Source organism: Lemur catta, chromosome 14 (assembly GCF_020740605.2).
Source record: "Lemur catta isolate mLemCat1 chromosome 14, mLemCat1.pri, whole genome shotgun sequence".
In the NCBI taxonomy this organism is placed as follows: Eukaryota; Metazoa; Chordata; class Mammalia; order Primates; family Lemuridae; genus Lemur; species Lemur catta.
In genome coordinates this window covers 7,206,632-7,221,693 of record NC_059141.1, presented here as the reverse complement: position 1 = coordinate 7,221,693, position 15,062 = coordinate 7,206,632, and the positions used below count along the sequence as shown (strand labels likewise).

Below are 15,062 nucleotides of genomic sequence, written 5' to 3'. Positions count from 1 at the left end.
AATCTATTTATTTTATTAATGGAACATTTTACATAGCGGAAAATTAGTAAAAAACTAATTTGATCCTAGTATTCAAAAAAGAAAAATCGAGGTCATTAGAAAGTATTATTTTATTCATATATTACAAAAGCAAAGCTTCATCACAATATGAACTACACACTAGATATAGGTATTTCAGCATTAAACTGCTTTCTGGAATCCCTAAACAATATAGTGTATTTTACAACCATAATGCAACTTTTATGTTTTGCATACAAAATATGTTCTTTTACATCAAAGTACATATTAACAAAAACAAATTCTAGAAAGCATATACCCTCTAAGACTAACAAAAAAGTCTTTAGCAGGGAATCTTTATTTTTAGTAACATTCATTTGATAAATATTTTGGTAGAACTGAAAATGAAGTTTATCTTTATTTTTTTAGTAATCCCTTTGTCAAACAATTTTGGAGAAGAATGGCAAACACTTATTTCTAAAATGAAATAGCACTGGAAATACCCAGTGGAATTTTTTCAAAGTAAAAATCTAGCCTTTACTTGAATTTCAAGTTGTAGCTACATACTACATTGATAAAATCTGAAATAAAATTATTTCCTGTTAATCTCTTCACAGTTTCTTAAAAAAATATTAGTAGAGATTAAATTATCTACCAACTTTAAAAATCTAAACTTATGTTCACTGAACAAAAATAAATTTAGTTTCAGAACATTGCCTGTTAATGGCAAAGTACTATAAATAGTGCATGTTAAAATCTTTTCCAACAACTTATTTCTATAAAATATTTGATTAAAAATGAGAAACATATTTAATACATAAGGGAAGATATGAACATCTTAACAAATACAGAATTTAACTCACAGGAAATTTAAATAAAATCCTAAATATTTTAAAAAATACAATATCAAAAAAGTTTCTAAGGTAGATTAGCCTCAAAAATTTTAAGTGCATTTAGAATAATTGTAGCTTTTAAGCATCAACACCTTTGGGATATCAACTGTGCTCTGTAAGTCATAGGAAAATTAGGATTTTACATTCTAGTTTGTATTTATGAAAAAAATATCTTTTCCATGTTTAAAATGTACCTTCAAAACATTGATCTTTAGTTGTTAGGGGAAAAAAATGTATTGGGCCCAGAATATAAAGTTAATAAGCTGGTTTTAACAAGAGAGTTCTTTCTCTTTAATGAAAATTTTCATTTTCTATTTTGGGGTATTGCTTTTATCTGAAAAATAAAATGTAAGGAAAAATAATTGCAAAAGCTTCCAAATGACCTGTTTCTTTCTGGCAATTGATAAATACTAGAGCAAAGTTGCACATTTGGAAATTACAGTAAAACTGAACTGAGCAGTGAGTGATTTAAGCAACAGAGTGAGACAGCAACAGAGTGAGACAGAATTGTAGAATTTTGGATTCAGAAGATTTGACAAAGTTCCAGTTTGGAGAAACTGTCCTTGAGGCTGTTCTTTAAACAATGCAGTTGAAATTAGGTTAGATTAGATACTAAAGCACAAGAACTCATTACAGTGGCTTTCTTGCATTTGGAACAGAGGGCAGAGGATCCATTAACTTGGCACTTGGGGTTTTTGTGGGCAGATACCATCAGTATTTCCCTTTTATTTACTGCAAGAGTAGAAGTACTTTTGGGTTAATAGATGCTTAACAGGATAGTCTCTTTCAGAAGCCAACTAAGAGCACATTGAAGATATGAACCAAATTAAAAATAAAATTTTGCAAAGTACACAGAAACCAACAGTTAGTAACAATATATTTTATTGTTTGACCAGGCTCTCTTCAGAGTAAGCTAGTTGTTACACAATATGAAAACAGCCTCCTATTCAAAATGATTTACTCTAGATTTATTTACGAAGTCTTATTTTTATAAACAAATTAAATATGTTTAAATGCATTTGTATCCATTTTCACACCTTTTTATCCTTTTTTACTAAGGCGACAATTCAGTTTCCATATAGTTTTATCACTGTACATGAAGACTGGTAAACAGTTTGAATTCACAGAAAACATTTTAGATGGCCAGTTCTGAAAAGGAGACCAGAATCCATTTTGGACATGTTCTCATTTTTGTAAATATTACTTCACCATCACTATACCCACCTTTTCTTGGAAATTATGGGCAATAAATGGATAGAAGGCAGGAAAAGGAATCTTCAGAGATTTTTTTTTTTTTGAAGGACTACATTTTAATAATAAGATGCATGACTTTCACTATACCTCTTTGGTCTTAAAGGAATAGGAAGAATAAAAGATTCTCACTATAATTATCAACCTCATCTGACACTAATAATGTAAGAAAAGATTTAAATGAAAAAGGTTCAAGCTGAAAGTAAAAAGGGCATCTAGCACTCTAGTGTATTTACCTGTGGTTTTAAAACATAATCCAAAATATAGTAAAGATTCAATGGAGAATGGACATGGGTTTAAACTAGAAATTGAATAAACAGGTATTTTAAATATTAAACATACTTTTCAATTTAAAGTCTTAAGTTTTATTTTAGAACTTTCACCTCCTATTTTTGTAAGAATTAAGTATTTTACACTTCCCCCTGTGGAAAAAAGAAAAATTTACTACACTGAAATAGCTTTACTATTGTCAATTGAAATGAAACTAAAGATATGTGAACTTAAGATATGTGAACTAAATATTTTAATTAAGAGCAATTTTTAAGGCAATTTCTCTACTAAACACTGAAATAAGTTGTAACAGATTTTATAAGAAGATAATTCATTCTACCATTTTGAAATATGGCAGAAATAACATCTAGCTCAGTGTCTATGTTGAAATATCAAAAATATGGATAAGCCTTGAAGTTTTTATGGACCACAAATGTGAAAAATTTAAATGAACACCTGGAAGATTATGATTGCACTCTAATTCTCAAATGTCTAAATGAAAGGAAAGAGACACCGTGTGTCTTAACTTTTTTAATACATAAATGACTCTGACCAGACTTTTATGGGGAAAAAAATGGGAAAATTCTGTTTCCACTGTCAAATTTATATTCCATAAATATAATGTATAAACTTTAAATTAGCAGACACTTTATCAGGGATGAAAAAAAAAACAACACCAAAGCACAAAACACAAAAAAGGCAAAACCAAGTAAAAGGTAATATGATTATTTTCAATGTTGGTTATGTTGCCCTCTTGCAAAATGACAGGCAAAATCATACTTGTTTTTACATTTGCATCCACATATATTACACTGGAAAGGATTTTCATACCCATGACATCCCATATGAATAGTGTAAAGGATATTGTCTGCGAAGTACATATCACAGTGCTGGCAGTGGTGCAGAAGCTGAGGGTCCTGGACTGGCAGGGCTGGGGCTGGCGTGCTTGGCTGGCTGTTTCCTATGCTAGGAGTGCTTGTGTGGGCACTTGGCTCACTGCTTGGACCTGCCACTGGACTATAGTTCCTTTGACTATGTGATGGCCGAGGCTCAGGGCTTGTGGGAGAGGAGCTCTGAGGAATACTTGCTGACACAGCAGAAACCACTGCTTGGGCAGAAGGCTGCTGAATCATGAAAGGCTTTTCATCAGGACAGGGAACTACATCAGGGGATGCAGGGTTTTGGTTTTCAGGCGGCAAACTGGACAACTGTCCTGCTAGAGTCGAGAGCTGATTCAAAGGGTTGTCAACCATGAGTTCTTGGGGGTCCCTTGGAAGGCCACCAGTTGGTGTGGTTTTTGCCATACTTTCATAGGAGTCAGTCTGGATATTTGGGATTTCATGGGTAAAATCATTAAGGTAATCTGGTTTTTGAACCACCATGGAAGGTGGACTTAAGTTGATTAGTGCTCTTCTGCTATAGCTCAGATTGCTTGTTTTCTTCTGTAAAACCCCCCACATTTTCTTGCTGCTTAAGGAAGACCTAGTACCTTTAATTGGTACCATTTTATGCTTGCGCCTTCGATGATGGGACAGGTTACTTCGATCACTACAGCGGAAGGAACACAATTCACATTTGTATGGTTTTTCTCCAGTATGAGAACGCATATGGGCTTCCAGATGACGTTCATAAGCAGATGCAAATGGACAAAGGTGACATCTATGAGGTTTCTCACCTGTTTCAAAAGAAAAATGGGGAGAAACTACAAGAGCAGCTCATTTATGGAAAGTTTCATGTTTGTCCATTCATTGGATTTGGAAATTGATCAGGAAAAAAATGCTTTTCAGAAATTCAGATTTGCATAAGAGATTACTAAAATTTGTAAAGAAATACAAACAGATAAAGCTTAACTCATCAGCAACAACTAGAGACATACATATATATTCTACTAGTCAATATAGTAGAAAAATTGTTATGGCTCCAAGTGGCATTTGGGGAAAGAAGAAATAGCACAACTGACAATAATATTCTAGTAATAGTCCCTACATAATGATTTTATCAAAAATATGTCTCAGTTATATGTTCATGTATGTGAGGGCTACCCAGAAGTATCCAGCCATGTACTATGAAAAATATGTATTAACAGTGGCTGGATACTTTCTGGACAGCCCTTGCACATCTATACGTAAACACTTATTCATACATATTCACACATATACACACATGCATACTCTTTTCTCAGGGGAAAAATATATACAAAAATCCTTTATGAAAAGTCTTTATATGAAACAGAAAACTCAAATTCAAAATGGGCTTCCTAGTCTAAGTATGAATTATACAAAAAGTGTTCCTTCAGAATTGCCAATGCTTCTCTGTCTTCCTACTCTCCAGATGCCAGAAGGAACAATTTTAGTTAATGATCTTAATTGACAACTACCCAAACATGTAAAATATTTGAAATACCAAGTTTGGAGTCATTCATCTAACAAGTATGTGCCAGATGCCCTGGTAGGCTCTAGGGGTACGAAGATGGTCTCATCATAATCCCTGTCCTCAAAAGGCTCTTGGGCCACCACAATGACGTGATGAATGAGCACAGGAAGCCATGGAGCACACAGGAAGGACACCTCACGTGGTCTTGAGCAGAGGCAGGGTATAGGTGGTTAGGCAGGTTTCTCAGAAGAAGGGATGGCTAAGGTGAGACCTAGGATTAGCAGTAGAGTCTGCAACTGTATAGAAAACTTCTCCCCATTTTCGCAATTGAAATGTACTAGTAAGGATAAAGACATTTTATCACTCATAATGCTTTGCACATTATCCTCCTCAACCTAAGAAGTAGACTGATGTTAAGATTATTTGGATCAAGAATTAAAATGGCTAAGGAAGGAGACAAAGGGCTTCACTTCTGACCTGTCTGTATGTTGTTATGCTGATGCTGTGTAAAAATGGAATAACTTCCCCGTTTATTCAAACCTTACATCAACCTTCACTTTTGAGCTATAAGAACTATTTATATTACAGATCAACCTGCCCTCCTTGGCCCCTAACTCCTGCCCTCAAAGAAATGCCTTCTCTAGCTGTGTCTCCATTACCTGTGTGGATTCGAATATGTTCGATAAGCCGGGCTGTTCCTTTGCTCGCATAGTTGCAGTACCGACACTTGAGCTTCCCATCAAATGTCCTTTCAAACCCGTCTACTAACATTCCTGAGTTTTCATCCAGAGAAACTTCAACAGATGGGTGATCAAGTCCATTTTGATCACCATCTGTTCCAGCTATAAACAAAGTATAGCAAAAGAAATTATGAATTTCAGAATCAACTCAATTTAGCATTTTAGTCTTAAGTGGTTGAAAATCTTTCATAAATTGACAGTTCACTTCCCACAAAAGTTAAATTCATTTTATAACAGCCTTTCTGAACTGAGGCTAATTTTATACAAAAGCAGTAATATATTCTGTATTATATTTTCAGAACCTTTTACAGATGGATCTCAAAGTATTTACATATAAATTGTATCAGTCTTCAACATGCTTTTGAAGAAGAGAACAGGTGAGGAGAGGGGGAGTAAAGAGATTCATTGAAGAGCGAGGGCACAGTTATACACAGGTGCTTAACACCCTAGCTTTCCTACAGCTGTAGCTGGTGATCATAATCATCACCAAAATCCTAACTCTATTTACTTTAGTCTAAACAAGCAATTAATAAGTTTTCCATCACCCCACTCAGTTTATACATATGTTCTAGATTCTGGGTTATATTTAGGATCTTAGAATTCTAAGTAAGCCAGAAAAAGGAAAGTATTGTCTCTGATACCTCTGAATGTTAGGATCGTAAGAATTTCAGAGCCAAAAGATGTTTGTTTGGCTGTCTGCTTTTAATCTAATCTGACAACTTCTTTGTATAAAGAAACTGAAGGGATAGGTGCTGCTCATAATCAGGAAAACCAGCAAATGGCAGAGACTACAACCCTGGTCTCTTAAATCCAATCTGTGAATCTAGCATTAGGAGGGAAATTTTTATTTCTGCAGCTTCATAGGAAAACATCTTATGCTCCATCCCAGGAAGTAGCAGTGCTGGCATGAGAAACTCAAGGCTCCTGCTCCTCTGTTTCCTCCCACCTCACCAGGAAAAGTGATTTTGCAGTGGGACAACGCTGATATCCAACAGGGCCACTACACTGGAGGGATCAGGTTCAGTGTCTCCCTCTCTCCCACTGCTTTCCCAAGCCAGTGCCTCTCAAATTTTAATATCTAAATGAATTACCTGGGGATCTTATTAAAGCACAGATTATGACTCAGTAGATCTGGGGTGGGGTCTGGCATTTTGCATTTCTAACAAGCTCCCAGGTGATGTCTGGTCCCTGCTGCCAGTCCCTAGATTACAAGGCCCTACCTAGACCCTCTAGTCAGCGGTCAGCAAACTTTTTTCTGTAAGGGTGAGTAGCAAGTACTTCAGGCTTTGTGCATCGTATGGTCTCTATCACAACTATTGGACTCTGCTGTTTTAGCATAAAAGTAGCTATAGAAAATATGTGAACAAATGAGCATGTCTATACATTAAAGTCTGAATTTCACAGAATTTTCATGTGTCAGGACATTATTCCTTTGACTTTTTAAAAACTATTTTTAAATGTAAAAACCATTCTTAGCTTGCAGGCCATTTGAATACAGCGGTCCAGATGGGGCCCACAGGGTATAGTTTGCTGACCCCTGAGCTAGGTTAGGAATAAATTACAGTTTTTGTGTGGCAAGCAAACTAGACAAAATACACCTCTAGCAGGTTCAAGCAGGTCACTGCTTTCTCTATTCTAGTTTCTCTTCTTGGATGGGTAAACCTGGTCAGCCCTTTCTTCATTTTAACAGGTAAGAAATAGAAACCCCTACTTTGGTCTCAGGTCTAATCCTGATGGCCGAATTGTTTCTATAGTGAAGCTAATGTTTTGATCCCCTTTGGGTTCCATGTGTCTACTGTTAGCTAATAGAACTTGGAGGACAGGAAGGGTATTTAGTATCTGTAACCTTCCAATAAGACCACCAGTACATCTCCAGACCATGTTAAGCACTCTCCCTCAGCAAAAATCTGATATGTTTAAAGAAGGAAAAAAAATGCCCCATTATTTTTCTAGGAAAAAAAAAAAAACCAGAATGATTCACATTAGCGAGCAGTGGTCTTCATAATATGGATAACTACACACAAATATTAATTATTTATAAAAAATGGATTATTTAATAATATTAAGATGAGTCTACCTCCCTGAAGAGCCTCTGCTTCTTTGTCCCCACTAACTGATCCAGAAATCATGTTCACATGATGGGTCTGCTGAGTCAGGTATTCCTGAAAATCTTTCACAAAGTCCAAAGGCTCTGGTTTCTTTTCACCCATCTTTGCTTTTTTAAAGTTTACAGTTCGTTATACCTAGAGGAAAAAAAAATGAAATGATCTGGGGAGATCCAGACATAGTAAAACAACAGTGACACTTTTTAGCATAGATGCCTAACTTTTTCTTGAAGTCTCACACATACATAGAAATACTCATAAATCGTAAGGGTAGAGCTCAATTAATTGTCCCAAAATGAACACATCTATGAAATCAGCACAAAGACCAAGAAACAGAAGGCTGCCTGCATCCCAGAAGCCCCCCTTGTGTACCCTTTCCCTACTAGGCCCCCTCCACTCTGGTGAGGTTTACCACTCTTGTGACTTCTGGTTCTGTAGATTAGTCTTGCCTGTTCTTCAACTTTATGTAATCATATACCATGAACCTTTGTGTGGCTTCTGTCACTCAACATGATTGTAAGATTCACCCATATAGTTGCATTCAGCTGAAGTGTGCTCATATTCATTGCGGTAGTCCACTATGTGCCCATACCACAACTGATTTATCTATTGTACTGTTTTTAGATCATTTGGATACTTCCCAGTAACTGGTTGTTGTGAATAAAGTTTCTATGAACTTATTACTACATGTCTTTTGGTTAATTGTGTACACATTTCTCTTGCTCAGGCTGGTCTCAAACTCCTGACCTCAATCGATCTTCCTGCCTTGGCCTCTAATGTGTTCTTTATTCTTAACACATTTAACCCAATAAGGATTTGTAGGTAACTGAATTCTCACTTTTCTTAATGCAACATTTCCTCCCTTCTTAGAAGCTACCAAGGGGCTTTTAAAAACTATTATTGCTACCTCTTTTCACTGTTTTCTAGAAAGTTGTTACAGAAAATTTATTTGATAATAGAAAACAGTTGCCCCTCTGCATCTGTGGATTCAACTAACAGCAAATCAAAAATATTTAGGAAAAAAAATGAATGGTTGCCTCTGTACTGAACATGTACAGACTTTTTTCTTGTCATTATTCCCCAAACAATACAGTGTAACAACTATTTACATAGCATTTACATTGTATTAAGTTTTATACATAATCTATAAATGATTTAAAGTACACCGGAAGGGTAAAGGTAGGTTATGTGCAAATATTATCCCATTTGATATAAGGACTTGAGCATCCATGAATTTTAGTATCCCAGGGGGTCCTGGAACCAATCCCCCTTAGACATCAAAGGACAACTCTGTTTTGTTATTGGATGAGACTCACTAGCTTTAAGACTCTGAACAGGGACCTCTCCTCAGCCTTACTTTCCTATTTTGTAAAATGGAATAATAACACCAACTTGCATGCAGTACTACCTTAAGTTTTACAGGCAAATATATATAAAGTATCTCATAACGTGTAGCATATGGTAGACACGCAGACAGCAGTAGCTATTTTTCTATTAATAATTATTTTTGTAGCAAAACAATGGCTATACCTCGGATTAAGAAATACCTCAATGTCTCAGATTCACAGTTTTTTTCCCTTTTTCTATCAGTTCATCAACTTGATTGGAGAATATACTGAGCATCTATTTGTTCCTTAGTTACAATGAGACAAACGTGGTCCACCTGAGCCTCATTAATTCATATATCCCAATTTCCAAAAAAATCAGTATACGATTTCCCAAACTCATCTCTTCTTATTTTACTTTTAGGCCATATCTTTAAATCACTTGCTTTAATCTGGCTCAACTTTCTCAATCTTATAGATTATTGTTGACTCACTCCCACTCCCAGGCAAGAGACAGGATCTTGCTCTGTCACAGAGGCTGGGGCTGGAGTGCAGTGGCATGATCATAGCTCATGGCAACCTCAAACTCCTGGGCTCAAGCAATCCTCTTGCCTCAACCTTCTCAGTCTGGACTATAGGCCTGCACCACCATGTCCAGCTAATTTTTTTGCTGCTCAGGCTGGTCTTGAACTCTTGGTCTCAAGCAATCCTCCCACTTCAGCCTCCCAAAATGCTAGGATTACAGCAACAGCCAGCCTAGCTCACAGCAACCTCAAATTCCTTGGCTCAAGCAATCCTCCTGCCTCAGCCTCCCGAGTAGCTGGGACTACAGGCATGCGCCACCATGCCCGGCTAATTTTTTACATATATATTTTTAGCTGTTCGCATCATTTCTTTCTATTTTTAGTAGAGACAGGGTCTCGCTCTTGCTCAGGTTAGTCTCGAACTCCTGAGCTCACGCGATCCACCCACCTCTGCCTCTCAGAGTGCTAGGATTACAGGCGTGAGCCACCCTGCCTGCCTCTGTTTCCTAATCATTGTATTACTATGTATTGCAACTATTGTTGATTCTGCTGATTATTTTTCCTTTAAATTTTGCCCTTTGATTAGAAAATGTAAGCTAGTTAGCTCCAATTAAAAAGATTATCAGGAATAAGATCTGGGAAATTATTTATTTATTTTTTTTTTGAGACAGAGTCTCACTCTGTTGCCTGGGCTAGAGTGCCATGGCGTCAGCCTAGCTCATAGCAACCTCAAACTCCTGGGCTCAAGCAATCCTTCTGCCTCAGCCTCCCAAGTAGCTGGGACTACAAGCAAGTGCCACCATGCTCAGCTAATTTTTTCTATATATATTTTTAGTTGTCCAGATAATTTCTTTCAATTTTTTTCATAGAGACAGGGTCTCGCTCTTGCTCAGGCTGGTCTTGAACTCCTGAGCTCAAATGATCCACCCGCCTCGGCCTTCCAGAGGGAAAATAAGCCATACAGTCCCACAGATTGTCTGTGCTGTAATTATAAAAGCTGTAATTAAGAAATAAATCCCAGTATTTACATTGCAACATAACATCAATTCTTGCCAATCAGTGCATATGAAAACTGATACATTTCCCTGGAAAATGTCTGAATATACTTTGATAGGCTTCAATAAGCAAGATAAACCTTACCAAATCTTGATTAGAAAGTATAACACTGCTACAGTACATGTGACAATGCAGTAAAAACACATAAGACTGCCAGTAAGCAAGCAAAAGAAAATGGTATTTTTATACAGGCATCTCAAGATCTCAAGTTTAAGAACACAAATGAGCCTAATTACAGAGGATGGCTGGCATATTTTGACAGTCTTGGGTATTATCACATTGTCACATTATAAATTTCACTGTGTTCCCTGCCATAAATTGTATGCTGTTTTTCAGTCATTACACATGATGGACTTAAAAAAAAACTGATGCCAATGAAATAAGATAAGGGAAGATAACACTGTAAACATGAAGGAAAACTATTCTTAAATCAGATTTTAAATATATTAATATGGTTTATAACCTTCAACATCCTATCGTGATTTAAAAATTAGGTGTCATTTCATCCTAAGCATTTTTGTGCCCACTTGACCTGTGTCACCTATGTCACATATATCCATATATAAAGAGCATGACAGGCCCTTACACAGAGCTCTAGTTGGCGGAACAGACCCAAATGAGAGGTGCCTAAAGCTAAGTAAAGTCTTTGGCTCAAAACCCAGTTTTCTCCATCTCCAGTCAATATTTCTAAGTGCAATAAACGGAAAAATAATAATTCTGAAAATACAACAGCCTTCCTCTCATAGAAAGAAAATAGAGGTTTTCTATCCAAGCCATTTTCCTGTATTTAAAATAATAATCATCAGTCTCAGGACTGAAAGTTTAATCTAAGAACTCCACAAATTAACTGACATCTGGAGATGCCTCTAAAGGACTGATAAACTTAAAAATCTTTGCAAACATAACAAATATATACTTTAGGAAATCAGCAAACGATAATTTTCTTCAATGGTATCTTTCCTACTGGCCATGAACTCAACACCTTAGAGCTTATTAGCCAAAATTTATTTACTTTACACAAAATTCCAATGTGTGAAAACCCTATCATCTGAAACAGAAATTTATTTAATTGTTCTCTAATACTATTATAGATTTCGGTGGTGTATTCCAACCCAAATCTATCTTTCTCCTAACTGATATTGCCATGCACCGAATGTGTCCCTCAAAATTCATATGTTGAAATTCTGACCCCAAATGGGATAGTATTTGGAGGTGGGGCCTTCTTTAGAAGGTAATTAGGTTATGAGGGTGGAACCCTCTGGATGGGCTTAGTGCCCCTGTAAGAAGAGACCCAGGGAACTTGCCTACCATGTGAAAATACAACCAGAAAGCAGTCCCTCACCAGATATGGGATTTGTTGGCACCTTGATCTTAGACTTCCCAGCCTCCAGAACTGTGAGAAATAAATGTTTGTTTCAACCACTCAGTCTATGGTAACTTGTTACAGTAGCCTGAACTAAGATAGATTTTTAATCATATCAACCAAAGAGAAGAACATTCTCAAACCTTATGATTATCATTCGTTATGATATAGCAAAATTCCTGAGTCCTTCTTGTGATTACTCTGATTAAGGTAAGCTGAGTTTAATGTGGAATTCCATGGGGTCTACGTATAGGTCTACATAGAAACTGGCTAGAGTATACCTAAAGTATTTTTATGCCAATAGCTTCCCCCAAATTATCCATTCAAGGCTCAAAAATAATGTGTTTACAAAACAACCAAGACTAACCAAGCCAGTGGAGGAAAAGGAGGTATCCGAGAATTAAGATTTGGTATCCCAAAAGAACAATGAAAATCTCTTTACCTCCAAGCAAGTAATTTAAGCTATTCCTCAAGCTTCCTCTGCTTCTGATAAAGGATTTATTTTGTATAAAGTCCTCTGATCTTTCTTCTTCAGTCTTGTATTACAAATGGAAAGTTGCCAATCAATTCAAGAATATACACAAACACACACTATATATGTGCAAACAGGTGTGCACACCAAGAACCTCTTAACCAGGAGCTAAAACAGGCATTAACATGCAAATTAAAGGCAACCATAACCATGAAACATAGGTAATGCAAGAAAGAACCAGAAGAGAGGCTCTTTAACCTACCTTCCTCCCAAAGTCTATCTTTTTTGTAAACTATGGGAGAATTTTGAGAACATGATGAGGTAATGATAGGATATGTTTCATTCATCTAGCATTTTTTGAGAAGTTTTTAAAGGTTACTAACCACAGGGAGGAATACAGCACTTAGCAACTAACTTATATAACTTAATTTGGGGGTTAAGCAGGCCTATACACATAAAGGGATTATAGTTCAAATGATGTGTTTACTTCTATCACCTAATAATTATGGTCACTGAAAAAGATACTCTGCTACAGAACACGTATTAATAGAGAAGGCTAACAAATGAGGCTTGGTTTGAATAGAGTAACATGGGCCTTCAAAAAGAATTACAACACAATTCCTAATTTCAGAACTGTCAAAAACTCTTTGAAGGCAAAAAGGAACACTATAAGGCTTTGACATATCATAAAGCATAATATAAAACTAAAACATAAATAAAACCATGTTGGAAGAAATACAAAAGAGAATTTGTACAATCTAACCTTTTCACCCCAAATCAGTTCCTCCTTTTTCCTGCCACTCCAACATGGATGAAGTGTAGAGTAATTGAAATTTACTCTGGAGACACACCAAGGGACTCCAAAAGGCCATGGAGAGAATTTCAACTAAAATTAAAAAGCCATACAGAGATCTGCAAAGAAAAGCACAACACAAATCAAAACCTTTAAGACAAAAACTTAATTAGCATCTACAGGTTTAATAAGCTAATAACTTGTGCCTGTCTTATTACCATTAGCTGAAAAGAAAACTAAGCTGACATAATCAAAGAACAAAACAATAGCTGTACTTCAGCAAAAGCTCCATAGGCATGACTAACATTTTTTCACTGGTGGATTTTTTAAGATTTCATTTTTCTGGCAAAAATTTAACGTCTTACTAAATTTAAGTTATTAATTTCATTTGGTCACAGTGCACTTCTAAAAGGGTTAGGCTTGGTACTGCTGAACAGCTACAGTCGCATAAAAACAACGCTTCACTCCTATGTGTGGAAATAGGAAAGGGTTTTTAAAAATCCCACCATGCACATCCAACAAGGGCACATCTGAATCTCATCTTTATTATCCTCTCTATGGCAACACAGAATAGTTCTGGTTTTCTGGGAAACATTCTAGGCTGCTACAGGAAAAGAACGCCAAACATCTCAATCCACTGTAACGAACTCCCATCAATGTATTAATCTCTAGCGGTGTTGAAGGCATGACATAAATCAAAATTAAACGGAATTTTAAAAACTGTTAGTCCAAACATTTAAAAAGTTGTTTTAAAGTTTTTCCTTCAAAACTGAATCTCCTGAGATCTCACCATTTAAGACGCCTTTATTTCTTCTCTTGTTTGTCACATCTCTTTCAGGTTCTGACCAGCACATTAAGGGGACATTAAATAGGCCACGTGGTTAGCGTTAGCTGGAACCCGTTTGGTTCGGATCCAGTTATCAAGAATGCTTGGCTTGGCCACTCATACTCCAGACAGTTTATCAGGAGACCTAAGCCCTGAATAAACCTGAGTAATTCTTTGCTGCAGTGTCCTCCCTAAATCTCACATGTTACGAAAATTAAAGTGCACGTGTAGTAGAAACAGACCCAGCAGGATCTATTACATAAAAGACGAAGGTTTTAAAAGTCCTTCTCCCAACGAGCAGCCTGGAATTGGCGTTGGGGCAGCATCCTCCCCAAGATTCGGAGCGACATCCTCGCCTGGATGAGGAACCTAGGAGACCCGCGCTTGGGCTGACCCCCAGACCCTGAAACCCCGTGAAGACGCAAACCTCCGGGCGACCCCGCACAACCACCTGTCAGAGCCAGGTGCAGCAGTCCCCACCCTGCAGCCTCTGAGCTCCTGCCCGACGGCGCCGACAGCGCAGGCTGCTCCCTCGGGTTCTCGCAGCCAGAGGCAGCGCAGCCCTCCGCACTCCGGCCGGGAAGGTCCTGGATCGTCACCCCGCCCAGCGACCAACTACCAGCGACCCTCTGCTGGAACTGAGTCTCGGGCGGGGTCAGCCGGCCCGCCGCGAACCCGGCTCTCGCCTCCAGCCGCTCCTTCTTATCCGCCCTGCTCAGCCGCGTCGCCGCCGTCCAAGCCGGCAGCCTGCTACTTACCTCCTGACAACCGCACCGAGTAACCCCCACCGCCTTGTTCAACGCCGCCGCCGCCGCCGCCGCCGCCGCCCTCGTCACCGTCGCAGCCGCCGCCATGTTTGTTGTGTCTCTCGCTCCCTTCCCGCCCCCTGCCTTTCCAAGTATCGCGTGAGCAGGACGTAGGGCGAAGGCAGAGGAGCGGGCTGTGTGTCTCTCTTGGTGCTCCGTAGGCCTGAGTGGCGTTCGGGGGGGGGGGTGTGTGCGGGGCGGGGCGGGAGTGTGTGCGGGGCGGGGCTGGGGGGCGGGGCTGGGGGCGGGGCTCTGGCTCTGTACCCGG

At 38.0% G+C, this 15,062-nt stretch overlaps 1 protein-coding gene across 3 annotated transcripts; it reads right to left on the bottom strand.

Moving 5' to 3' along the window:
* Positions 1–92: 92 nt before the first annotated feature.
* Positions 93–14,903, bottom strand: IKZF5 (IKAROS family zinc finger 5). 3 transcript variants are annotated; one of them, XM_045568312.1, is made up of 5 exons: positions 14,747–14,903; positions 13,133–13,281; positions 7,602–7,767; positions 5,444–5,626; positions 93–4,086 (listed from the first exon to the last, which is right to left on the bottom strand). In XM_045568312.1, the coding sequence occupies exons 3-5, from the start codon at positions 7,732–7,734 to the stop codon at positions 3,143–3,145; spliced, it is 1,260 nt and encodes a 419-aa protein (XP_045424268.1). In that variant the 5' UTR covers positions 7,735–7,767; positions 13,133–13,281; positions 14,747–14,903; the 3' UTR covers positions 93–3,142. The 3 variants fall into 3 exon arrangements, with proteins under 3 accessions (XP_045424268.1, XP_045424269.1, XP_045424267.1); XM_045568313.1 differs by lacking the exon at positions 14,747–14,903 and having other exon boundaries at positions 7,602–7,792; positions 13,133–13,147; XM_045568311.1 differs by lacking the exons at positions 13,133–13,281; positions 14,747–14,903 and having other exon boundaries at positions 7,602–8,645.
* Between the last annotated feature and the right edge of the window lie 159 nt (positions 14,904–15,062).